The sequence below is a fragment of the Bombus huntii genome, chromosome 15 (genome assembly GCF_024542735.1).
Source record: "Bombus huntii isolate Logan2020A chromosome 15, iyBomHunt1.1, whole genome shotgun sequence".
In the NCBI taxonomy this organism is placed as follows: domain Eukaryota; kingdom Metazoa; phylum Arthropoda; class Insecta; order Hymenoptera; family Apidae; genus Bombus; species Bombus huntii.
In genome coordinates this window covers 5,875,361-5,901,919 of record NC_066252.1, presented here as the reverse complement: position 1 = coordinate 5,901,919, position 26,559 = coordinate 5,875,361, and the positions used below count along the sequence as shown (strand labels likewise).

The following is a 26,559-nucleotide window of genomic DNA, read 5'->3' as shown; positions in this document are numbered from 1 at the left end:
AAAAAGAAAAAAAAAAGAAAATGATTCTGAAAAAGAAAAAAGGAGAAACTGAGAGTAAACGACAAGAACGTCGCGATAAGACCCGGGAGCGTTTATTTAACCCTTAAAAGCTTGCCGGCATCCAATTTCCCCGGTCAAGTTTCCCCGACAGTCTCGGCTAATAAACATTCTCCGTTGCTCTTCTTTCTGTTGCAGCTCTATCGACACACGTACTTGGCTCACTACAGGATCGTGAATCTGCAGACCTTGTAAGTAAACGAGTGGCGAGGCCGCGGGCCATTTCACCTAATCGTATCTCAAACTTATTCCATCTGACACAGGGGTCACAGAACTTCAGATTTGCATTTTAATCTTCGCGCCACCGCGAAGCGGCGCGATCACTCGAAAGGGCCTGCCGGCGTGCAAATTACGACCGCGAGAATTTCATCCACAGCGACCTAACCCGCGGTGTTCGTTTTAATCGCGAAACGCGACGCGAAGCTTCTCCCCAATCCTTTTCCCTAGTTGACATATTTGTGGTTTCTCGGGTTTCACAACCCGGCTGTTTTTATTAGCACGTTGCGGCTTGTTCCGCGGTTTACTTCTTCGGGACAGACGTGAGAACGATATTTTGTTGAAGAAGCAAAGATATGCCGGAGAAAAGTATTAGTAATTAGAACAACAGCCATAGTTTGCACAAATTGTACGCCTTCCATTGTCTTTATTCTTTAAACGTTTTATTACATATCTGTCATTTTACTCGTATTATGCGCCAACTGCTAAAGCAAAATTTGTGGTCGAAGATTTTCGCCAGATGTAACGAGTAGGTGTTCTAATATTGTGTAATCTCGTCATCGTGGAATTTTTCACCATCGTCGTTTAAAATTTAAAACTCTCGCTTTTCTCGAACTCGCCAGCAGTAGGAGTTTACTCGGCAGATCTCTGGACGTTAATTTTCCATTTAACAGTGCTTATATTACGATTAGAGCCAACGCCGCTTACCTGGAATTCGTTTCCACCCACTTTGCCACTGGCTTAATCGTACTCGCTGGTGCGCCACGAATTTCTCTTGCAGTCACTGCCCCGAAGTCTTTATTGCTATCCTTCGCGGCTTTTCAACTTCGTACGTACGACGAGATGATGTTGTAGCCTGAGAAAATAGTTTCGAGCGGATAATAATTACGTAAAATTTCTTCGTTTCTACGTATCGAGCTATACATGCCCAAATATATGTTTCTAATAAATATCTTGTAATTTCTATATACAGGGTGGTTGGTAACTGGTGGTACAAACGAGAAGGGGGTGATTCTACGCGAAAAAAGAAGTCGAAAATATAGAATAAAAGTTTTTCGTTCGAGGCTTTGTTTTCGAGAAAATCGACTTTGAATTTTCGCTCGGTACGCGTGCACTTTATCACGTCTCGTTATAACGGATCTCACTGTAGATCGTTGTCTCGATGGAAAAATTAAAAAAAAAAATTTTTTTTATTCTATATTTTCGACTTCTTTTTTCGTGTAGAATCACCCCCTTTCCGTTTGTACCGCCAGTTACCAACCACCCTGTATAAGGTCAAGTTAGTTTCGAGCTTTGCCTCGAGTCTCGTCATAGCGCTAATTAAATCTCACTATGTTCGGCACAACGTACTTACCATGTTCGTGAAACACTTTCGCCAACCTGTATCATATGTATCGCATGCATTTCCTTAACAAGTTTCAAAGAATCTACGCGATATATGCTGTCACAAATATTATTTAACGTAATTGCACAACACGTTATTGCACATGTTACCTCACGTGACACGTGTAACTCTCCTGCCAACATCCATAGGAGATAAATTTTCGTCACGAACTGTGACCGTGTTAAGCCTCGCGCGTATCGACTTCCTCGATTAGAATGAGAAACTTTCGAGGAAAGCTCGCTAATTACAGCCGAATATCGATCGGTATTTTCATCTTAAGACCCCTTAAGGCTAAAGTAGTAGATTTACGTTGGGTAGAGTGGGAGTGAAAACCGATTCCCGACGGATTATCCGCTTGGTAAACGACGTTAGATCGGAAGCTGGCGAAAAGCCGCGGAAGCCTTCCATAAAGTTTCGAATGGAGCATGAAAGTTCTATAGAAACGTAACAACCAATATTGTTCGAAAGGTTAGAGGGTTTTTTCGTTGACGGGAGCAAGGGTCGAGAACGGTTTCAGAAATGGCGGGAACTTTTCGCTGTTCACGCCGGCGTATTTCGAAAGTTCGGTCCTTCAAAGTTCGGAGTTATAGCCGCGGCCGTATTTCAAACCAGGAAGCTCGTCCATCGCGTTTCGTTTGAGAAACATTTGGAACATTTACCGTCTACGTTTATTCTCCGACCCATTAACACGCGAGCCACCACGCGAATTTTATATATTTTTGCCTAGCAGCCGCGATAGATTGAAATATACCGCGCCATAAAATTGTACTTTTGCGATATATGATATCGTATTCGCACATTTCTTTCTAGCCATGTTATATAGATCGTTCGTATTATTCAGAAATTTATCGTATTTTAAGTATTTTAAGAAATTTGGTAATCAATGACTGACTACGTGGCGCTGAAAATTGCGTTAACGCAACGTTTCATTGCAAAACCACGCGAAGGAAGCTTGGTAGGTTCAAATGACTTGTATCAAAATATTATCATCTTTGTTAAGTTTGTAATTTAGTAGACCACTGAAACTATAATCTTTTTATCTAATCACAAAGTAATTTCATTTTCTAACAAGACAATGGTTTTGAATGTTACAATGGTTTCAGTTAAGATCGATATTCAGTACGGACGAGTGATGGGATAACTGTGCTCCTCTGCAAGACGCGTGTAGCTTGGCTTAAATGCAACGCAGATAATTTTCTCTCCCTTTAATCCGTTACCTCAGGTATAAATATGGACGCTAGCTAAATCTGCAAGTGGAGTGCTACTACAATTATTCTTACGAGCGAGCGCAGGTATTACGTTGGATGCAGCTAGCAGTTAAATATTGATGAGGGGAGCTATAGTTCTATGGTTGATATAACTAGGATTAGAATAGTAAATACAGACAGTGTTCTAGATACGTATGGCACAGTTACAGCCCGAAGCCATGCGATATACAACGCATATGACACACAAAAATATATAAAATACCGAAAGTAGGGTATTTGTATTTTTCAACGGATCTGTTTTTTTAACTTCTACTACTTTAATTACGTCAATACAAATTTTGCATAAAAATCACAGACTTCTATATATATTAGGTTGTCCGAAATGTTTCTTTCGTTTTATAAGGAAATAATAGACGCACAATGTTTCTTGTTTTATATTAGTTTATTGAATTATGCACGAACGTAATAATAGAAATAGAACGAAATGGATCGTACCTAATTCAATAAAATAATATAAAGCAGAAATTGTTGTTCATCTATTATCACCTTATGGAAGGAAAGAAACTTTTCGGACAACCTAACGTATTACTAGATTGCTAACTCTTTATGCACAAGGTGTCCACGATTTTACGTACTACGAATAGATATAACACATATAAGGTGTGCGTACTGTTTCTGTGCATGCACTTGAACGGTGAAATGATTATGATCATTAGCATACAAAATATTTTAATATTTGTATTAGAAACGCAAAGCATACGATTTGCATGGAACAAAAAATGCAATCACTTGGAGAGTACAAAATTAAGTTTTTATTTCGATATTGCATGCAAACATACAAACGTGGCTAAGTCGATAGCTATATTTTATCGATATTGTTGATCGACGTGATATGCATATAACATTATAATTCTAGAATATTATAGTATTCGTACAATTAATACTATTGCATCGATAACTGTTTATTATTGTCATATGGACAATTTAACATCTAAATAATTGAAAACTACAAGTTATACACAGAGCAACTTAAAATATGGTATTGGCATTTCGTTTACGTCGATCTATCGTAGAGCAAGTTTTACGCAGTAAACACCAGGTGAAAGTAACATAACGTGTTCACGTTACAGTTTGTCGCTGCACAATTTAATCACCGAACTGACATGTGTCAGAATCGAAGAAAACAAGAGGCGTAAAATTTGCTATATGTCGACTTTATTTACCAATCTAGTGCTGGCGCGTGTGCAGAAAGAGTTGTACGTAAAATCCGGACATTTTACACAAAGAAAATTTAGACAGTCGTCGGTCTAGTAATATACAAAAGTCTGTGATAAAAATCCGCGATCTAATTAAAATAGGCTAATGTAGTTTTATCATGGAGGTGCAAGGTTGCAATCGTAACTATCAACAAGGAAGATTCAGATGTTAAAGAAACACGGTACAAATAGAATTGTCCCCTTGGATTCTCGTAGAGGGGAAACCACTCTCATAAATACGATAATCGCGGAAAAGAGCAGTCGACGGAGAGATCACGCGAGGAGTCACGGTAGGGAAATGCGGGAAAGGTCGCTGTGGAACGAGTTGATAAGTTAAGAACAAAAAGCCGTAGGTTGGCGCGCATGAATGACTTCGGTGGCGTGACCAGAAGAACGAACGAAGCTACGCGTTCCCCTGCCAGCGACATTTTTCTCTCTGTCGGCTTTCCTCTACGTAGGCTTGTGAGGATGCTCGGCGAATTTTCAACGTGCCATCGAAAATGAAATTCGCCGCCGTCGTCTCGGATATGAATTCCAGATTTCAATTTTCCGATCAGCCGTCTTCTCCTTGTCTCGCGTTCGATATCTCACGAAGATGATATCCCGGGAAAATTAAGCATCGCTCCAGCAGAATCTCTTTTCTTTCGAGGTCAACCCCTCGAATCCCGAATTACGTTTTAATTATATTTTATCACAGGTGCTATCTTAGATGATTGGAGATTGTTGTTCAAGGTAGGAATACTTTTCACGTTGGTTAGAAATTGGATATATATGCGGTGGTACTGACGAGTAATATTCCTAGAAAATGTGAAATTAAAGTGTTTAAAACGTAAAAACGTTACCGCGCGCATATAATTAAACTCTCTCTTTGTGCAATTAAATGCAACGTCTCTTAATGGCGTTAACGTTTTATACACGTCAAAAGACGCGGAAGAAGACTTTCCTTTTGGAGGAACTGTTTCGTAGCATTTCACTGTAAATGATACCGCGAGGTAACGTTAGGATGTACAAGATTATATATTCGAAAAAAACTTGATACTTGATACTTGATACTTTACTGTACGTAATTTGCTTTTGCTACGTTTGAGAGTAATCGACAACAAACCAGAAAATTAGCATTTCCATTTGACGCAATCTAAGTTAACCAGAGAGCTTCGCTCGAAACACAGTCACCACAGACACATTATGATCTTTCAAATAAAACATTCTCTCTACAGCAGGGAACGTAGTTTGCATGCTTTCTCTTTAAGCGCGATTCATCCGGAACAACGCGTAAGCCATCGCTCGACGATGAACGTAATCCTTTTTTCCTCGGTCAACATGATTTCTTTATATGATTTATGCCATAGTGAACCGTCAAAATACGTAGTATACGAGACGTTTCGAAGCTCGATAAGACCGATTTCCTTCAATGGAACATTGCTGCGTCGAGAATACAATGAGTCTTGAAGATAATAGCTTGAATAACAATAACAAGCAACTTATACAAGCAGATCGAGCGAATGGAGACGAAGAAAGACAACAGAAAATAACGTGTACTTAACATCGCGATCCATTACCACAATTCGAATGATCAATGATTATTCCTGGTTCGTCATTAATACATCGGTCGATTGTATCGAATCGTTTGTCGTTCATTCCTCGATGGACTTATTGTCAGCGTTTTGCCAACTGCGAACGAACGAAAAATATTCAGAAATTCTTTCTTCTGGGCCGCGATTGAGAAATAACATCGGAATCCTTGTGATTCTTGGGCCAGTTACTGCCAGCATTCCGTCTTCTCTTCTCTTTGTGTTTTTCTCCGTTTGTTCAATCAAGCCTTTCCAAACTTGGATCGAGTCATTTAAACGAATTTGATTACAACCAATACAGCAACACATCATGTACACACACGATATTCCACCAATCTTTATTCCGCACGAATGGCATGGATCTTCGCCGAATTCTGCTCTCGCCTCCATAAGGGCTCGTTGCCTTTGTTTCGCTGAACGACGTTCTACTATTTAATGGGATCCGGTATTCCGTGTACTGTAGAAAATATCGCATTCCTTTGGTAGCAAAGTTCTTCTTTTTGATTTTTCCGTTTCTATTTCTTTTCTTTTTTTAAATATTGCAATTTAGTAGAAAATTATTCGTGACGAATATCAAAGTGTATTTAGTTCTAAATTATTCGAGCCATCAAGAACGATAAATTTACAATTCTTGAACAGAAATCAAAGCAAATTCAACTCTGAACGACGATCGACTTATCTCGCTAAAAAGTCTCTAGTTCCTTTAACATTCCCAAACGGTCTCTTTTCAATTTCTCGGCTTCTCCGCCGATACGTAATACACCCAAAAATAGTACATCAAAAGTCAAAGTTCGTTCAATTCGAAATCGTTCTACCTACGCCTGTGACTACGATCAATGAATATGACCGAGAAAAGCGGATAGTAGACAGAGCATCACGTACAAGCTGCTCCAGATTCGAATCGTAGGAAACGCATGCGTTTCGACTAACTTTTAACAACGTTCCCTTACCAAACTCTCGACAAAGCTTTGTAAGCCATGGACGACGCACGCTTTAAATCTCCAGCGACTGGTTCGCAGCCAGACCGAATTTCTTGCTAATTCGCTCGCGTGCCGGTCGTTGTCGCGTTTGCAGTTCGCCTATCAATTAGGAGGAACGAACCGTGTCCCGGTTTAAAGTCTGAAATCAAGGGATCGAACGCCCGTGCACTTTGTACCACAAGGTACAAGAGTTTCGGCCATAAACCCGGTTTCTACGCTACATGAATACCAGCGTCTTTATTTATGACTCTTCGCCCATCCCCTTTCTTTCGCTCTTCCCGACCAAAACTTCTCCTTTGAAGCCGAACCTCTCTGACATCACGATAGCTGCTGCTGAGACTCGCGAAACTTTCCATCGATTCCCCCCTCCATTCTTCCAATTCCCATTGGCCACGATGTATTTTATAAATTGTATGAAATTCCCTAGTAGCTTCCTCTTATAGCGAATCTTTCCTTTGTTGTTGTTGTTGTTGTTGCGGTATTATCAGGTCTTTGTTACTGCAGAAATTTCGTTGAACGAGTCGAGAGAAGATTGTTTTACTTCCGTATTTAACACCCAAATGCTAAAAATTATAGTAAGCTGGTATTGCTTGCGTTATCTAAGCCTGAAATATTCAAATACCTGACACGAATATCAGGAATTAGAACAAGATGTTATTGCTCGAGTCACTTAAGCTTGATCGTCTTAAATATACTATAAATTATAGTATATGTTATATTATATATAATACGTGTATAGAATACCAGAGATTATAGTAAGACAGGATTGCTTGAGTCGTTTAAGTTTGAACGTCTTAAAATTCAAATAGCTGATATTAATATCAGAAATTATAATAAGATGGGATTGCTTGAGACACTTAAGCTTAAACATCTTAAAATTCAAATAACGGAGGATTTCGCAAGTCGTCTAAACATGAACATCTTAAAATTCAAATATCAGAAATTATAGCAAGATAGGGTTGCGGTAGTCGCCTAAGCTTGAACGTCTTAAAATTCAAATACCAGGAATTACGAGGAGGCTACTCTTTTTACAGCCACCCACTCCTCCCTCCGTGCAAAGTACTTGTTTTTTTTTCTTTTTCTGATACTACCATGGCATCGTTGCTGCAGTAATTCCGGCGAACTAGTCAAGAAAAATTTTTTACTCTTGTTCATGTTACTAGAGTTTTTTTCCCCCCGTTGTACAACTGATCTTCCGTCTGGGGATTAGCTGGAAATATCGATGTTGACCCAGAGTTTATCAGGTATTTCGAGAAGACCTGGCACTTTACGTAATTTATTGGTGACTGTTTTATAGGAGTCTTTTTAAGGATAGGAGGCATTACTTGGATTTTCTAAAAGGGAAGTTCTTGTTGTCGGGCGGTATTCAGATTTTATTGCACTCTTTAGCCTCCTATTTCTAAACCAAGTGTGTTAGCTTTTATTTATTTTGTAAGATAAGAAAATTGATAGTTTTTTGGCCATTACGTGGATACATTGTACATTAATACAATACCTAAACATCTTTGTTATAGAGCCAAACATGTTACATAATTTGTAATTCTTAATAAAGATCAGAAAGGAATATTGGATCGTAACGTGAATATTTAATAAGAATTGGAAGGTTAATCCAATCTTCGTAACTTCTTTAATAGAAGAACACACCGTTGATGGTGAAAAACGCAATGGCCATCGAAGCTGAAGCCAAATCTGGAAAATATCTCTTCTATACAGGCGTTGTTTTAATTTCACTAAAGTACCAAAGGAAGCTTTTCCGGTCGGTTCAGCTCGATGGAAAATAAAAACGCGAATGTCCGAAGGATGGTTCCTCGAGTTCTCATCGTGACCCCCGTAAATTCTTTAAGCCGCCATTTAATTTCGGTGACCGAGTTTAACAACGTACCGCGTATATCTGCTTGGCATGCGGATTCAATTCTAAAAGGGAAATAATGTAACGCGCTTGCTCAAGCTTCTTTATTACTCAGCCTTTCAACCGTGTGCCAACTCTGCATGAACACACACCGGCTCGCGTTAACTCCTAACCATAGTCACCTTTAAAAGCCATTAGCGAATTCCGGTGATACCTTTTTACTGCCTTTCCTAGATATAAAAGGATCTCAATCAGCCCGATCCATCACTTTGCATACCCGTTCTGTGAAAATTATGCGGCCATTTACCTAAATTTCGGGCTAGATTCTGACATTTACTTTTAACAAAAGGTAGCAAAAGGATCCGGAAAGAAAAACTATAGGATCTATCTATCTAAGAGCATTTATATCTGGAAAGAAGCTAAGAAATTGGCTCGTGCGAACATTCTTACAGCGATAAAAACTGTTTAATAGTAAAAGTAGAAAGATATCGGGATCTAATACAGTTAAGTAAACGTTCACTTTCAACGTTTTATTCATGCGTTTACTGGAAATGAATTTATAAGATGTATTTTCGAAGATCTATTATATCTAGGACGAAGCTATCATCTCAGCATTCTTACGATAGTGAAAGGTGTTCGATAGTAAATATAAAGCGAGACCAGTATAAACAAGCACTCACTACAATCCGAGAAATTCCATCGTCGTTCGCGGTATTTCATTTTCTATCGTAATTCAATAGCCATCTTAATTCAAGATTTTCAATCGATTCACAATCGAGGATATTTAATAAGAGATCTAACGTTCGCCGGGAAATTCGATGCTATAGTTTAATCAAGATGCCATAATCTCGGAAGCGAAGGCCAGAATCCAGCATCGAATATTCTAACAGCGGGTACGTAAACCAAGAATCTACCAACCAGGCGAAAGCTCGACAGAATCTCCGAGCAACGTTCTCGTAAAACGACGTTCCACCATAAAAAAAAAAGTGAAGAAGCAGCGCTTCAAGTAAAAGGCCCATCTACATCTTCTCGGAAATGTATTCTACCGACTACCTGCGGAGTTACTCCTCCCATTCGATTAAATGAACGATCCTGAGGATTTGGATAATTGAAACAAAAGCCACGCGTTGAGAGCCGCGCACCATTAACAGCTTCAAAAATATTTTTTGGATACAAATATATATATATATATGTATATATTAAGCTTTTTCTTCGAGTTTATATCTTTATACAATTTCTAACAATATATCGTACGATAATATTGACGGAATAAAATGTATAGTGGGTGTTTCCAACTTGTTCAGTCAAACTGCAGGCAAATCGTGTAATGTGCAAGTGAAAACTTCGCTACAAAGTTATAACCAGATATTGGACACAGTCTGAAATATGTATGTAGCAATGGATTCTGCGCTGCAGAGTATCGCATTTACAGAATCATATATTCATTGCTCTTTTAAATTTTGATACAAAAACGTATGCACTCTATTTAATAAATTCAAAATCTTCTGAATATCTCCTAAACGTATAACTCACTTAAAAAAATCATTCCACCGCGATACACTTCCTTCTAGATATCAAATATTTTTGCACGTATGTTAGGAACCAGTCGTATACATACGCAAATTATGTAACCTACTCTGTATAACATAGTACAACATACGTAGCCTAAATCTTCTGCCCGGTACCTCATATAGCAGCCAGCGAACCTAATAGAATTCACATAAATGTATCAGGCAATTGCTTTACGTGGTGTTTGTACGTAAGTGGTTGAGAATTTAAGGGGTGTTTCCACAAGAGCCAGAATAAGACAAAAATGAAGCATGCAACTTTTTTAAATGAACGAATGTAGGTCAGAGAAATAACAAAGCCGAAGAGTGCAATGTTTTTCTTCTTTATTTTCGTCCTACCGATTTTGCCTCGCAGAAGCATCCCTTAAATTTTCTGCCCAATACACTGCATAGATCACCCAGGATAGGCAAATTGTGTAACTCAGCCTGTGTGTACAAAACACGCAACGCAAATTCTCGATGTTGATCTCGCTGACTCTCGCCTAGCTCTGTACAATCAACCAACCAGTCTGTGTAACAGGATAGAGATAAATATTAATCAAGCTGTTGGCGGGACAGATCGAAAGAAGGAACGAATCGAGCTTAGAGCATAACGTCGATATCCTTGGAGGATCGTTTTCTGTAACACAGCAATCTCGATGTACGTAGCGCTTTGGTTTACGTCCGGGCCGCTTTTACTGCCTTTGAAATAAGAATACCGACAGATCCTGAGGAGCTTGTATGCATTCGACCACGCCGGTAATCGCGGCATCAAGAGCACACGTTACTCCTTTCAGCGTGTTTGTGGGTTGCGGGCGTTTGTAGCCTTCGGTTTGTTTCGTATCGCGTCAGAGAGTGCTTTCTTCCAGGGCAATTCTGATCGAACAAGATCGTATGGCTGCTTGTTACTTCGCGAACGTAGAATCCTCGACCATTTATATCTCGCCGTTTTATCGTGCTGCAGGTTACGGAATCTCAAACGACGCCGTTTTCCCCTCGACTTCTTCCTTCTCTTCTTCTTTTTCTAACTCTGTTCTTCGATCGTTTCAATTCGAGTCTCGATCGTTTCTCGTTAATATCGACGCTCGTAGAAGGAGTGCCGAGTAAATGGTAACGACATCATTCCTCCTGTTCGTCGAAGACCGATGAATACGACGATGAGATGAGGTTAAGCCACGAATAACTTGAGCGTTAACTGGAGTTAGCCGATATTCGAGATGCAACGCGGAAAGCAGATTTAGAGCTGCAGCGTATAGCTTAGAAGATATACATACCTATTCGAATCTATTCCAGATTTGATTCCATAAGCCTATTAGACTTCAGATTTAACCCACGATTAAGTCGCATTTGAATATAAGCAGTCTTACCACGTTCGGATATATTGCAGCTATTGTCTTTGATTGGCATTCGTTCCTTGTTGCAATGTGTTGAATCGTGGGGATTATTTCCATTAAAATTTATGTAATACGGTAGTACGTGGTTAAATGCATTAACCGTTCATCCGTTCTGCAGTTCATAATTCATAATGAAGTTTATGCACTTCTGATGGAGGATTACAGATTTTCCTTTTTCCAAGCATTCCTTTTTTCATATCGACTCTGATATTGTTTCCTGGTTTCAGTCGTTATAGACTCTTACGGAATATTAATAATATATTGTCAATATATTAATTAATAATATAATTAATAATATATATAATATAATTAATATAATAATAATAATATATTGTCAAAATTAAAACGTTAACAATTCCGTATAACTATTTGCTTCGAGTTTCATAATTCGTCGATTGAGGAAATTTCTACGTCGAACGAAGTTTCCGTCGCGTGATTGTGAGTAGAAGAGCATTTGAATCTTCGCGCCCAAATATTGTCAAATTTGCTAGACAAACCGTCACTTTAGTGTCGAGTTTCGTACCGTTAACGACGTATCACGTCGTTTACAATGTCTTAAAGTAATAATTTATCAACTGCGTAATAAAAACGTGCTTCAAATGCTTCCTTAGTGTATCACGAGTTTTTTCATTATTTTTACTATGTTTAATTAATACACATTAATCATATAGTTTGAAGTGCATCGTATAACCTAACCTGTCAGTTACGTATCTATACGTACTTATTGCTTCTTTTTACATTCATGCACTATTGTTAGCTTCGTTCTATTAATATACGTTTGTTTAATAACGTAGTAGTTTTTATTGTGATAAAATTAAATAGTTTTCTAAAATCTTTTGTTCGTGTTTGTTGGATCGTTCGTTTGGCTGTCAGAGTAACCTGTAACTCGTATTACGATTATGTTTTAGCTTCAAGATAATTTTTACACTTAGTTATTAGTTTGTTTTGATATAATTGAGCGTACTATTTCACGTTTGTTTAACAATCACGTTTACTAGTACATATACATATACATATTATACATTAATTGAGTTTGCTAGGCGTCTGTTTAATAATTTAGTCTTCTATTACACATTTATTTAACAATCAAGTTGACCATGAATTATACCTCGCGTGTTTAATAATCAGATTTACTATTACATATTTGCTTTAATGCTAGAATTATTAATTTGTAATATGCATCTAAATACGTATAACATACATAATTAATAGGAATTAAAACAATATGATGGAAACGATTAGAGGTTATGGTATCTATTGCGCCTCTCATTCGTTGCACACATTTACATATAACCTCGCAAAGTGTCTCGTATCCTACGAAGTAATACATATTTATAGGAAAAAATTGTAAAAAATTACGCGAACCAATTTTTTTCAGATCAGAGAGCTCGTTGACTGCAAACGACTCGATTTCCTTGCAACTAGCAACCTGGGCACCACAAGGCAATGCACTGGTGTACGTGTACCAGAACAATATCTATTATAGACCGGAAGCAGAAGTGGCCGTCGACTATCAAATCACAGACACCGGGGTCTTCGGAATTATTTATAATGGAGTACCGGACTGGGTCTACGAAGGTAAGTTTCTTATTTCTTATTCAATCTCTTTTATTATTTATGGGGATACCATACGTTAAATCGTTTTAAGTCAGAAGACTTTAGACAACGGGATACGCCGATTCAACGAAAATCGATAGAAAACGCGATTTTCAAGTGAACCTTCTGAACTTGCGAGTTTGTAGATAGAGTGGATTGTTTGCACACCTTCTACGATGTACAAGATGTAAGTGGCGCGCGTGTATCTGTTTGAAGAAGTACATTTACAAGGACCAAGCGTTTAAACGAACAATTCCATCTGTTCGATTCTTTGCTTTGTACACGGACTGTTTGCCCTCCCTCTTATCCCCCGTGTTCTTCGCGCCTCTACTCGACCTTCCACTCTCTTTTCGTCCCTTTTTTGATCCTTGCTCGAAAATTTTCTCCTTAACTACACTTTCAGAAGCGTTTTCTTTTTCTTTTTAACACTTTTGAATTACCTTTGTAGAAAAGTATACTGTATGCACGTTAAGCAATATTCAAAGGATTTAACAAATTTTTTTAGCATTATATGTCATATACGATAAATGTATTGAGCAATTTCATGAAGAACCTTTGTTCCAGGAAGAAATTTGTCGTCCCTTTTAACGAGTTGCTGCAGGTTCGAAGCAATAAATAGCATGAATTTTCTGGACGATATACAGTATATGAAATGAAACATTTCAAGCTGTCACTCGTTACAACGTATCAAAATTTCGAAATCTCGATTTCTCACTCTTACGAAGACAGATACTCGATAAAAGTTTAACTATCGAAATCTTAGGGGATAAAGCGCGATTGTAACGCGCGAATAATTGCGTAACAGCGCGGTTTCGCTAATAACGGCGTAACCGCTGTCTGGCAGTTCTTCTGGAATAAACAAGCATCACACGGCTGAATTCACATAGTTCGGAGCGGAAATAGCGTTATCACAACGAGGTAGTTGCACACGGGCCGCCAGCAAGGGTTGCATACTTCAAAATTAACTGGATCGCACTACGGCTATTTCGAATAAAGGGATTCGCGCGATTTCCAAACCGCGAGAGCCCGCCAATTTCGAGCTTGTAATGATCCGGTCAATTTGACTCGTATAATTATTTTTAATAGACGCCCCTCGCTTCTAGGAAAAAATTGTTAATTGGCCATTTTCAAACGGCTCGAAATTCGTGGTTTTCTACATCGTTCCGCATGATTTCCTACCTTCTGTTTCCTTTTTCGTTCTTAACAAAAAGAATTTCTCTTTTTGAAGAAAATCATATTGGAATTTCTTTTTCATTGCATTGAATAGTGAGGAAAATTCTGCTCTTTTTGCTTCTTGGAAGGATAAAAATCAGTTGTTTTAAATGATCGATCTCACTATCCAGCTACACTTAATACTTAATACTCTAAAAAATAGACAACTTGATTCCATAAATTTAGAATAACTCGCGTATTTTCTAAATTGCTATCTGCATCGCTTCAATATTACTCCATACTCTATCTCCATATTCTCTACGACCCTCATAAATTCAGTAACAAACAAAGCTTCTCAGCCTCTAATTACCCTTCCGTATACGACTAACCAATTGATTCTAGCCAACTACAACGGTACGACCTCATTGTCACCCAAGAAATTAGTAGCTAAAATTGTCTAGCAGCCGTCAACGACCCTTAATCCGCGGAATAATATCATTCGGAAACACATAGAGGCGATTCTAATTCCCCATTTCCATTATCTTACGCTATAGCGTAATGTAACGTTGGCATCGCGCGTAATTAACCCCTTAAGCACCCGTACATTTCATAAATCATTATCAATACATCTCACACGCAAATACAAGCATCTGTTACGTAGAAAGTACTAATACGTCATAGGTACAAGACTAATTATTCGTGTAGCAAGCAATAAAATAATATTTAATTTACTTCATTGAAAATTTTATAATGTAATAAATTTTATTTATAAATTTTATAATAAATCTATGGCAAGTTTTAATTATAAATTTCATTTATTTTACTGTATACAAAAGTTCAAACGAAAGTAAATCAACCAAAACGTAAACGGTTTACTCGCATAGAATTTTCAAACAGAGACATCGATAGGCAAACTTTTCGTCCCTATCGACGACAACCGTATTTGAAGGATTATGGGATACAGCCGCGTCGGTGGTACGAAACGAGGAAAAGAGGAAACGAAGGGATGAAGGAAAAATCCCTCGTTGAATCGCGGTTATCGCGTATTAACGCGATTCTTGCCCCAGATCGAACAGTCATGTCGACGTCGTCGATGCAATATTTTTTCGTCGGCCCTTTTTAGCCACGCGTTCGCCGCCCTTTGTACGTGTGCAAGTCGGATGAGTTTTCGCCCCCTTGGAACCGGGAACGATAATACGTACCGGGGTCGTAATTCATACAGCTGATGCTTCGGGGGATGTTGCGCGCGTTTGCATATTTCTGAGCCTTCATCAGCTCTTTGCGTCTCGCTCTATCCTCGCACTGCTCGAGTACGTTCCTTTTACCGCTGTCGTTTGTCTGGTATTTCGTTAAATCGCGCACGAGCGAACGAACGAAGCATAAAAATCCATCCGAAAAGCCGCGGGAAACCAGCCATCCATCCACTTTTTCAAGTCTTTTTCTATCGTGCAGCGATAGGTTAGAGATTTTGGTTGGTCGCGCGATTTCGATAGAAAGAGAAAACGAATGCTCTTAAAAGAATTAAACGTTCGGTAAACTGATTTTTTCTCAATATTTTTTGAATTATGATTCCCTTTTACGTAATTCCTGCTTATTATTATTCTATTTAAAATTTTCTAACTCGATGCATCTTCCTAATCAGAGTTCAATTCTCTGAAATTCCCTGTTCATTCCTCTTCGGTCATCCGCTTATCGATTAAAGTAATCGAATTTAGGTAAAAAAGTGTTTTACTTGTGCAAGGGGTAATATACTGTGATATACTGTACTCTGAATATTTCGTATTTGTTTTTGCACGTTCTGTGCGTTTTTGTGTCTCGAAGTTTCCCACGATCGTATAAAATGAAACGGTTCGCTCGTAATCGTTCACTTTGTAGTTCGTTAGATTTCAATCGATGGAATGAACGATGCATAAAAATTCATCGGAAGATGCTCATAGAGAAATCCATTCATCCATCTATCCACTTTTTTTCACCATTTTCTTCTGGATAAGGTGGTTGGGCTGATTCATCGCGATGCGAATTCAATAAGATCTCCTCGGCTGTGTAAATATTTAAACGCACATCTCTGTTCCTTCTCCTTCGCCTTCCTTCTCCTTCTCAGTTCTCTATCGCTGCCTCTGTCTTCTGCTATTAATGTCGTCTGGAATCCGGAGAGTCCTTTGGATCGCGCGTCCTTCGATTCGATTAGACACAGCTCCCGGTAGGAAGGGTAAACTTCGCTCTGGATTAATTGCTGGCCGATTGTCCACGGATTCGACGACTGAATCGGATTCATGATCCGGATCGTGCGGGGATTAGCGCCGCTGGGGTTCTCCCGTGATTTGTTTACACGCGAAACGAAGTCTTTGACGTTGGCCCACGTCGTGGCTGTACCACTGACGCGAAAACAGACAGACGGGTTCGAGGAATTCCACGCGTGCTTTCCATTGTCCTCGCAAACGCGTGTTAAAATATCTGGCACATTCCGATTTGTATTTCTGTTATTCATAGAATTCACGATTTCATTTTGGCAAAAAGCGGTGCGTGTCGATGGAATCATAAAAATGAAAAAGTATCTCACCGAGTCCCCAAAACGTTCGTATTTCTGGTCAAAAAATTCTCCCGAAAACTACAGCAGAAAGAATTTCGCTCAGAATTCCGTCCCTTTAATTGAAAACGAAATGTTTCTATTTTATATACTTGCTGCTTAATAACAAAACTATTTTGAAAACTATTCCGGATAGCCCAGTTAAAAAGTCCATAACGACAAAAAGAATTCCATCGAAAATTCCAAAATACCTTCGGTTAAGAGTAAAATGCTTGTACTATACAATAACCGTCTGATAACAAAACTATTCTGAAAACTATTCCAGAGGATGCGCAAAATTTCGTATTCTCAATTTAACGAATGCTCCGTATGCTGACCCGAAGAAAGAAAAATTCCACCGAAAATTCCTCGCCATCGACTGATTCTCGACAAACTTCATGCAGCATCGCCCCTCCACGCTAAGATGAAAATCCGGCACATTTCTCACGATAAACGTTCGTTTGTCCCGTATCGGGGATATTTACACAAACAGGAACACGCGGAAGCGCGACCCATGACCAGAAACGTTCGACATTTTTTAACGCGACAGAGCATGGACGAAAACAATATTTTACAGTCACTTTGCATATGCATTACTCGCGATGAATGCCGCCAGGTCTGCCTGGCAGATTGAGTTTATAGAGGCAGAGCGCCGCGAAACAGATACGCATTCGTTTCCGCGGAGAATCCGGAAATCGATGGGCTGTCGCGCGCGGCGGATGCCGCCGCTGGGATGGTTTGGAGGGTCGTGGCGCGTGTAAATCAGCCTTTATCCTAAATTCTTGCCCGCGAAATCCTCCCCGGAGCCACGCTGCCGGCGTGGCAACTGGATAAAGTATGCCGTCAGCAGGAAAGTCTTCGGCTGACGGTGAACAAAATACAGGCTGTTGAAAAGTTCCTGGCACGCCTTTCGTCGACGCTTTGACACTTTATCGACGTTCTCTACCCTCTGTTCCTGGAACGCGTCTTTCCGCGGAAAATCAGTCGAACAAATCAGATATGCATCGATGCAATAGTCGTGGAAGAAGAATTTAGGCCTCGTACACTTGGCTGTAAACCGCCGTTGATTTATCACGGCGGGAACTGTAAAAATTGATCGTATTTCATCCCGAGCGATACACTTCGCTCAAGTTCGCATTTCGAACGAAACAGTATCGGCCTTTATTTTCGAGGAATTCGTAGCGAAGCGACAGTGGCAAGTCTAAGGTTTAGTAACAACGAAACAAGGATTGATATTTTACTGTGTTGATTTGACGCTGGCTTTTTCAGTCGCCAACATTTTGCAAAAGATCTCAGCTTTCATTTTTCGCATCCACCGTGGATTAACTGTCCGCGTCAGATTCGTCCGACGAGTGAAACGCACATCGAAGAACATAATTACGGACGTGGCTCTTCAGCGATGTCTGTAGTAATTTCATTACTGTTTTTGGTCTGACTGATGAACCGACTTCGTGTTGCTATTTTTTCGACGGATCAGACAGGATTTCTGAGGATGGATTACTACAAGCGTAAAACCGGCGTCGATTTGTAAGCGGCTTCGCTGGGTTTCGAGGTGGAGTTGTTAAAAAGACGGTAGAAACTTTCGGACCTAAATTAACAAAGCAAATATTATAATTTCCGGATCTCGATTTACTAGAGAGTACACGGTATTTTCGTAAGCTTTGCAAGAGTGAATGAAATTTTAGTAGATAATCGAAAAGCGGCAAGTTTGTGATTCTTTTTCCAGTGGATTTGGAATTTTCAAATGATCTTTTAAATACGCAATCGGCAAATTACACGCAATTGCTAATTAAAGATATTAAAAGTCATGTTGAGAACTATTCTTTGAATTGACAAATATAGAGAAAACCTGCAAATGTCCTTTTAAAATTCTATCTTTCCAAAATTTATCGCAATAGCGATCTTCTCCTATACGAAAACAAATTTACTTGTTCAAAGAATTCGAACAAAGTTCCATAATGCAATCGATGAAGTGATTTAAAATGTTCGGTGGGTAACACGTGTATGCGAATTGCTTTTAAGTAAAATGGTTGTATCTCTTTGTTCGCGTGCCCGGTAATTTATGCATCAGGACATTAGCGTTGAGAATGTTGGCCAGGTTACGTTCACATATCCTTCTGATCCCCGACGGTATTAAATTTAAACGAGGCGGATTTATCTAATGCGGCATGTTCAAGGAACTACGGGGTTCGACAAACGTTAATTATATTTCATTAGCGTCGTTAACGAAAATAGAACTGGTCGGTTGGAAAGCCTGATAATATTATAACCAGTGTGTCCCGCGAGTATATCCAACTTTCTGTCGCTCTACACGCGACAAAAGTTGCGAATATCGCTTTCGTTATCCTTATCGTTATCGTTTACAATTTCGTATCTAAAAATCAGTTTATTTATCACGGTGCCATATGAATTTATCAGAGTTTCGTTTACAACGTCACTCCTCTTTGATTGATGAAGTGGGATAGTCGATGGTAGCTGAACTGCAGATTTGTATGCATTTGTAGGAAATTTAAAAACCTAGAAATGCGTGGAATGTAAAATAGAAAAATATATGCAATATGGAAATTAGTTTACATGTTCGTTATTTCAGCTGCAAAACAAATTTATGTCCCGTTTCCTTCCTAACATATTTTTTTATATATCTATACAAATATGAATTTGTAATACTAATAATTCTCCAATTTTTTTCTAGCGTTATGTTGAATCAAAGTAACCAAAAATTATAATTTTCCTCGCGGTGATAAACTCGAAAGAAAAATATCTTAGACGCCAAATATCCTGTCGGTAGTCAGTGAAATATGTAAATTCCATTTAACCGGCAGAACAACAGACGCCGGTTATTAAATGAAGTTTATCAAGCAAGTGCTCGAACAAGTTACGCAACACTTGTCATTCTGTCGGATTTACTGTCACGCCAGTACTTGGCAGAAATATTACGTGGAATGAGCCGCAAAATCGCGTAGCGCTTTGCAAATAACTTGCGCAATCAGAACGGAACAACCATCTCCTTTCTCCCATAGCTTTGACGTTTGCATTCGAGCATCGATTATTAACGGTTGTTCCAAACTATAGTATAACTGGTGGCTGTGACTGTTGCCACGCCATGACCAGTCAGACGTAACAATTTCCTTAACTTCGCGTGTTCTCCACGAATTTCCAACTCTCGCTCTGTTCGTGTTATTTTTCGGTGCATCTGTTTCGATTGCATTTTGAAAACAGTGCAAGAGTAAATACAGAGAAAATGTTAGGTGGAGTAATAAATTCATTCGCGTTTTCTTCAAACAGCGCGTCGAGTGTTATGGATTACACTACGGATTTTCATGCGTTTACAGGAAATTCGGAGAAAGAAAAATGCGCACGATGCATGTAAAATGAGAAAATATGTAAAATATCGAAAATAGGACGTTGATCGTAATGTTTGGTAGATGAAACGAATTTCCATCTAAATTCTCATTTTTTAGATAGTTCATAAGAAGATATGAAAATGCATAGGGATCTAGTCATTATTTTCTAATCAAAGGGCAATGTACGTATCTTATTTCTTCATAATACTATTCTCGCTTTTTAAATAATTTTTAAACTTTTTAAGCCTCTTTTTAAATAATTGTTGTGGCATTTATTCCACATTTTCAATTTACGTTTTGATATAGAATTATCTTCTCGATTGATTTTCCCATGATCGCTGGTGCATCCTGCGCGGTAGAAGTAGTTTCTACGTGAAAAGTGTAAACGGCCTCGTAGACACATTTATTTCTTGGAAATATCCAAGCAACCAGCTCGTCTACTTTCCCAGCGTAATTAATCAGAGGTAACAGATGCAGAAGTAAACCCGAGGACTTAAGCAGTCCCTCTTAAAGCCGCAGTTACCTCGACGTCGGAGAAAATATCGTTCATAAACAACGAGGACAGAGATTCTTCCAACCCGTAGCAATTCTATTTAAGGTTACGCAGAGACAAATTAAAAAAGTTGCAAGATCAAAACCATTATGAACGTTGAGGAAGCACTATTAAGATTAAAAGCCGGAAATTCGAGAATTAAGTTTCAGTAAGTTCAGAAACCCTACGTCAGTGTCGCGAAACTGCTTCGTATCGGAAGGCGTTAATTGGAATTTTAGGAATAAATTGGCTGTCAAAAATATTCCTACGGAAATAGCTTAATTAGTCATCAGAGTCAGAATTTCGGAATTCGAGAAATAAGTTTTACTGGTTCAACATGATGAACCATCGCGTTACTCGGAATTTTGAGGATGCATTGTGCGGCTAGAATGCAAGTAATTTGTAATAACTTTCAACACACGAACGCTTTAAAACTTTATTACGGAAGATGAAAAATTGCTCGACTAGCACATTTATAGATGCAATTTAAGAAAAATGTCGCTGTTGTATCTTTTAACTCTATTAATATACAAAGCTACTTGAAATTAGTACCAGTACCTGGTCCATTATTCTGAACCATAGGATTTTACCTTATAAGACTGTTATAAGCTGTTTTCTATATACATAACAAACGTTTGAAAAGCATCACGTTTATAGAAAATACCAATATCCAATAAAATATTGCGCAGGAATATTCGTCAGGAAGAAAAGCAAAATTAAAAATTTCGTTTTCCATCTTTTGCTCCAATTGTCAACCGAAATCATCTTCGAACATCGGGAATTTTCCTGTTAAATCTTCCCAAGTTTAACCACGCAGCTTCGGAGTTCCGAACTTATTCGGTATCGAATGGGTGTCACGTTATCTGAAATTTCTGTGGATGAATTGCAGTGGAAAAGGTAGAACGATAGCGCGGCCGGCGAGCGTTGGATATCGGCCGAAGCGTTATAAACGTCAACGCAATTTCTGTCCCTGGCGAAGTACACGTGAAACGCGATAGCAATTCCTGATACTGTGCAAACTTCGATTCCCGTTCGTTTTTCCTTTCGAAACGAAAGAAGCGTTTGCGGTTTCCTCATACAGATCTTCCTCCCTTTGACAATCAGCTCGACCGGTCCAACCGAATGAAATGACTTTTTCCCTTTATTGTCCGCGTGATATCCGCGGAAGTTCATTTTACTACTCGATGAAAACGCGGCTTGTCTAACGTGCAACTCGTCACCGGTCTTTCTCGTCCTTTTTTACGATCGTATCTCGATTTGTAATGGTTTTGAAGCGACGCTATTTGTTCTATTTGTTTGAGATTAAATACGCACGATGTGGAGTGGTTCGTACTCTGCTGGAGATCATTCAGGGTGTTCGTTTTTTCTTGGCTCAGTTCGAGAAACCTGTTAAACTTGATGTTTGTTCGTGAAAAGTTTATTTCTTTGAAATTGCAGCTACCGAACCTGTCAATTTGAAGGACTATGCGAGCCTGAAGACTTAAACGGATAGGATAAATCTAACATTTTTTTTCGCTTACAAGTATTCGTTGAAGGATGAAGATTTTTATGGCGAACTTTAAGCAACATCTCAACTCTGTGTTCATATTTCTTTTACTACATGAAATTATAGTATGGCGGTGCGATGCAACACTATCTGTCCCCATTTGCAGCAGAGCTTTGTTTGTTTGCAGCCAGCTGCAAATGCCACTGCAATGGAAAAAGTACGAAATTTCTGTGCGAACTTGGACAAAAACTATCTTCGAAATACCGTACGAGTTTTTCATGATTTTGAAATATAAGAAATCGGCGGCCTGCTAAGGAGGAAATTATATTTTTCGCTGAGGGAAGTAAACTTATTATAACATTTATAAAAATTCAACGGTTTAAGATATCAAAGAAATTATACTCTACATTGTAGGATAATGTAATGCGGAATAATGTGTAAAAATTTCAAGTTAATCGGATGAAAAGTTGCGGAAATTCACTGGGTGCAAGGTCGAGAAACATAGTTCCGAGAAAAACGAGTTTAAAGTACTCAATTAATTTTTCTCTGAAATAAAAAGAATGTTTTAAAAGTTTACCCTTAATAGATTTCGTATTTGGTTTTCTTAAGCTAGTAAAAACGTGTTCCTATATGAAATTTAGTTTTAAATTCGATTAAAATAAAAACATAATGTACATAGAATGGCAAGGATATAAAAATATGAACGTTCGATTTTTATAATCCTCGTGAAATACGTACTATTTATTTCTACGTTAATATTATTATGTTTTCCTACAAAAATATCCGAAATGTATAAACAGAAATTAATTTCGATCTTGTTATTTTCATTCTATATAAATAAAAAGCATCTGCAATTATCTGTATGTAATATTCTGTTGTATAGAGGTCTTGTACACTTAACTGTACATCACATAATGTCAATTTATAATGTTTGACTTGTTATCTTTGTGATGATCTATCACGATCACTCTTCGGGCATTAGTTGGTTTAGTATTGTGGAACAGCGTAACTTCCCAGTGGATATAGTGTTTGTCTTCGAGATCTCAAGTAGCATTATTGTGACTGTCTTGACGTCTTGGGGCTTACAGCTTGTTGCTTGATGGTACACAGAGGACTTCCAGTCCGCAGGAATTTTCGATCTTCCATTTGATTCTATTTCTGGAGAAATTATTTCTTGATACGTACATGTCTCTCTCGTAATTTATGGTATTAGTGTAACGCGTACTATTTGTTTCAATGCTGTTATCGACAATCGTACGTTGCCAAAAAGATTCCTCGATACTCCCATAAACACGTAAAATGATAAACGTTCATCAATCAGTAGAATTTTCCTTGACTAGTCAGACCATACAAATACGACTATAGCCATCCAGACAACCATACAATTCCCAAGAGGAAAAGCGAAAGAGATACATCTCATTTCTTGTGAACATTCTCCAAAGCCGGACAGCTTCGTCAAGCGTCAAAGCTTTCTTAATTAATCACCGATAATTGCATATTTCAAAGAATGGAAAAGAGATCCTTTCTGTCTACCGAACACTTTGAGCGAATGTGATCAGCGAGCAGAATCTTGCTCGGTCCAGCTGGAATATTAGCATCCCTGCGTTAAATAAACAGCAACAACTGGTTGCTAGGTGTTAGCCGGTAATCGATAAAGCGTCAGTTCTCTCACATCTCCTCTAATCGAATCAGTTTTATCGGTTTAAAGCGGCGGACCGCAATTGGCCGGAACCGATTGGCAGGGTATTTGCTGTCCGCCGGAAATTCCGATAAGCATTAAATGAAAAATAACGGCTGCTAGCAAGCTCGATATTTGTTTGTCCCGACAAAGGCAGTCGTGTTTCGCGAATTACGATCGTCGTGTTTCATTTCCTCCGACTGTCCTACGACTTCAACCACTCGTATCACTTTTGCCACCCTCTTTGCTCTGTTGAGTCTGCAATCCTCACACGAGTAGCTCGGTATTCGTTACTTTAACACTTTTTTTTTATTTATGACGTTGGTATATCGTATTCGTTTTATAGTAACTGTATCAACTGATCGAAGCAAGTTTGGTGGACAGGCAAGAGAGTACAAGTTAAATTTATATTAAACTAGGATACGCTAATATATTCTTCATTACTGTCTCTTGCTCGTGATTCCAACAATGCAAGACAATTCTACTTCTTTCTTGTTCTTTTACCCGATACTTTAATACCACGTCTACAATTACACATTGCACTTTAAACGTTACAAGCGCTTTTCTGCAAAACTAATGGTTCTGACTTACACCTTCGTGCCCGTCCGTCGCTAAATATTTGTCGCAGCCATAGTAGCGCTATGTCATTACGATTTTCAAGACAAATTTTAAATATCTCCTGGGAACATGCGAATTTCATCATAGATTTGAACGGTTTACTCTTGGAAAATGAAAAGTGCAAAGTCGCAAACCAGATGGGAAGGAAACATAAGGAAAGTATAGAAAATCTGAAACTTAAAAACAGTGAATTACCTGCACATTATAAATCAAGGTTCAAACTAACTGCAAGTATTGTTAACTTGTTCTTACCTTAATACGTTCCAGTTTGTATTTGACTGGAGTCTACGGAGAGTCGAAGGCGCCATTCAAAATGTTTAAAGGGAACACGGTTGTGTTTTTAATGAACCGTCGGTTTGCGACGATAACACGGTCTCTGGGTAATTATTGCGAGCTCCAGCTGGCCGAGACTCGACTTTTCCTCGTCTTGTACGCGTGACAGGCTCGTTTGGAATTTAGCTCGGCGGAGGCGCGCGTTTCTTTTCGCAATTTACCAGGCTGGTAGTCAGTTGCCGGCGACACCGTTTAAATACAACCCGTGCAAATTGTGCCCGAGAGACTGTTTTTACGCGTTACACGGCTAAGAATTAAGTAGCTGCGACTACTCTCCTCAACTTAGCAGCTAACGAACGGGATTTAGCCAACGCCGAGCTTGATATCTTGGATACTTTTCTTCGGATAAAGCGCATGGTTAATGTTGAATTCAGGCGAGATTCAAATACAATTCAAAAATTTATTTCGCGTGCTGAAACAATGATGGAATTTGCGTACGTGGAGAGAGGAATTGATGAAGATTGGATTACGATGAGAGATATGTAAATAACGAGTAATTATGAGGGATTATTTTTAATGTTACTTTTAGTTTCTATAAATTATTGATTTTTTTGTTTATAAAACCTATGTACAGTACCTTGAAAAAGTATTACTGCTTTTGTACGTTAAAATGAATTTTGGTAGGGGTGGAAGCAACCCTGAAGCTTAAACATCGAAGGTATACCTCGTGGAATTTATTGGAAACTGTTATCAGGTCGTTCAGATGATTGATCAGGATCAAGTTGGTACATAGTTACAACGTCAGTTTTTGTTGCAAAATGTCGATCTATGATCGTGCAAATTTGCATGAGGATTAATTAATATTTTAATAGAGAGAGAGTTTAATGAAATCTAAAGGTCGAAGCTCAGTGATCAAGATTGCGTTGGTTTATAACGTCAATTTTTGTTGCAAAATGTTGATTCATGATCAGGAAAATTTGCATGGGGATTAATTAATATTTTAATAGAGGGGGATTTAATAGTATTGAAAGAAGTGTCAAAATTTTTCAGCTGCAATCTGATAGAATGTTTCATTGTACAGAGCAATGTTATTCGATTTTATAACAATGAAAGCCATCTGTGACCTAACATACTTGTAATGAGAAATATTGCTCGAGACAGATTTATCGTGTCACAATGCATAAGTCGTGTACTGAAAAAAAAAAATCGATAAGTAGATAGTCAATCAATCGTGTTGGAGCAAACGACAGGTTGCTGGACAGAACCTATCGTCACTTTAGCGAATAAATCGTTGTTGAATCGGGAAACATTAACAACTGGGTCGTCGTTAGAGAGAAATTCAGGCAAAACCGATATGATAGATGTCGGACCAATCGTCATTTTTTAATTTATAGCTAGATACGTCATATATTTGCGTCCTTAATACGAGGAAGCATTTTTTTCTGCTGTAGCCTTCGAATAATTTTAAATTCAATCATACTTTTTTATCATCAGAAACGTGTTGTATAAAAGATTTCCTAGAATATTAAATACTCTTCTTAACGCATTAAAATATTGCACACTTTCTTGTTTCTTCCAGTGATTCGCTGTTCAATTTCATTCTCGAAATGTTCGGTTTCATCGTCGAATTTATTTATCGAAGTGACCCAATTCATTGTTGAATTCCATTATTCAGTCAACCAAACTCATTACTGACTCTCGTTATCAAAATGAACAAGTTCGTGGTAAATCTCTTAGTAGTAAACTGATCGGAAAACAAAACGTTCCATGGAACAGAAAAGTAGTAAAAGTTGAGATAAACGACACGGAAGGCTTGCGGAATGTGGATCCTGAGGTTCGTGTAACCAGGCTT

At 38.5% G+C, this 26,559-nt stretch overlaps 1 protein-coding gene across 7 annotated transcripts in view; it reads left to right on the top strand.

Moving 5' to 3' along the window:
- The window catches only part of LOC126873902 (venom dipeptidyl peptidase 4-like), a 303,798-nt gene that overhangs the window by 168,085 nt on the left and 109,154 nt on the right, over positions 1-26,559 (top strand). For all 7 annotated transcript variants that reach the window (XM_050635247.1, XM_050635250.1, XM_050635249.1 and 4 more), the window contains 2 exons: positions 196-248; positions 12,841-13,040. In XM_050635247.1, coding sequence (XP_050491204.1) covers positions 196-248; positions 12,841-13,040 — 253 coding nt within the window. The remainder of the gene's footprint in view (positions 1-195; positions 249-12,840; positions 13,041-26,559) is intronic.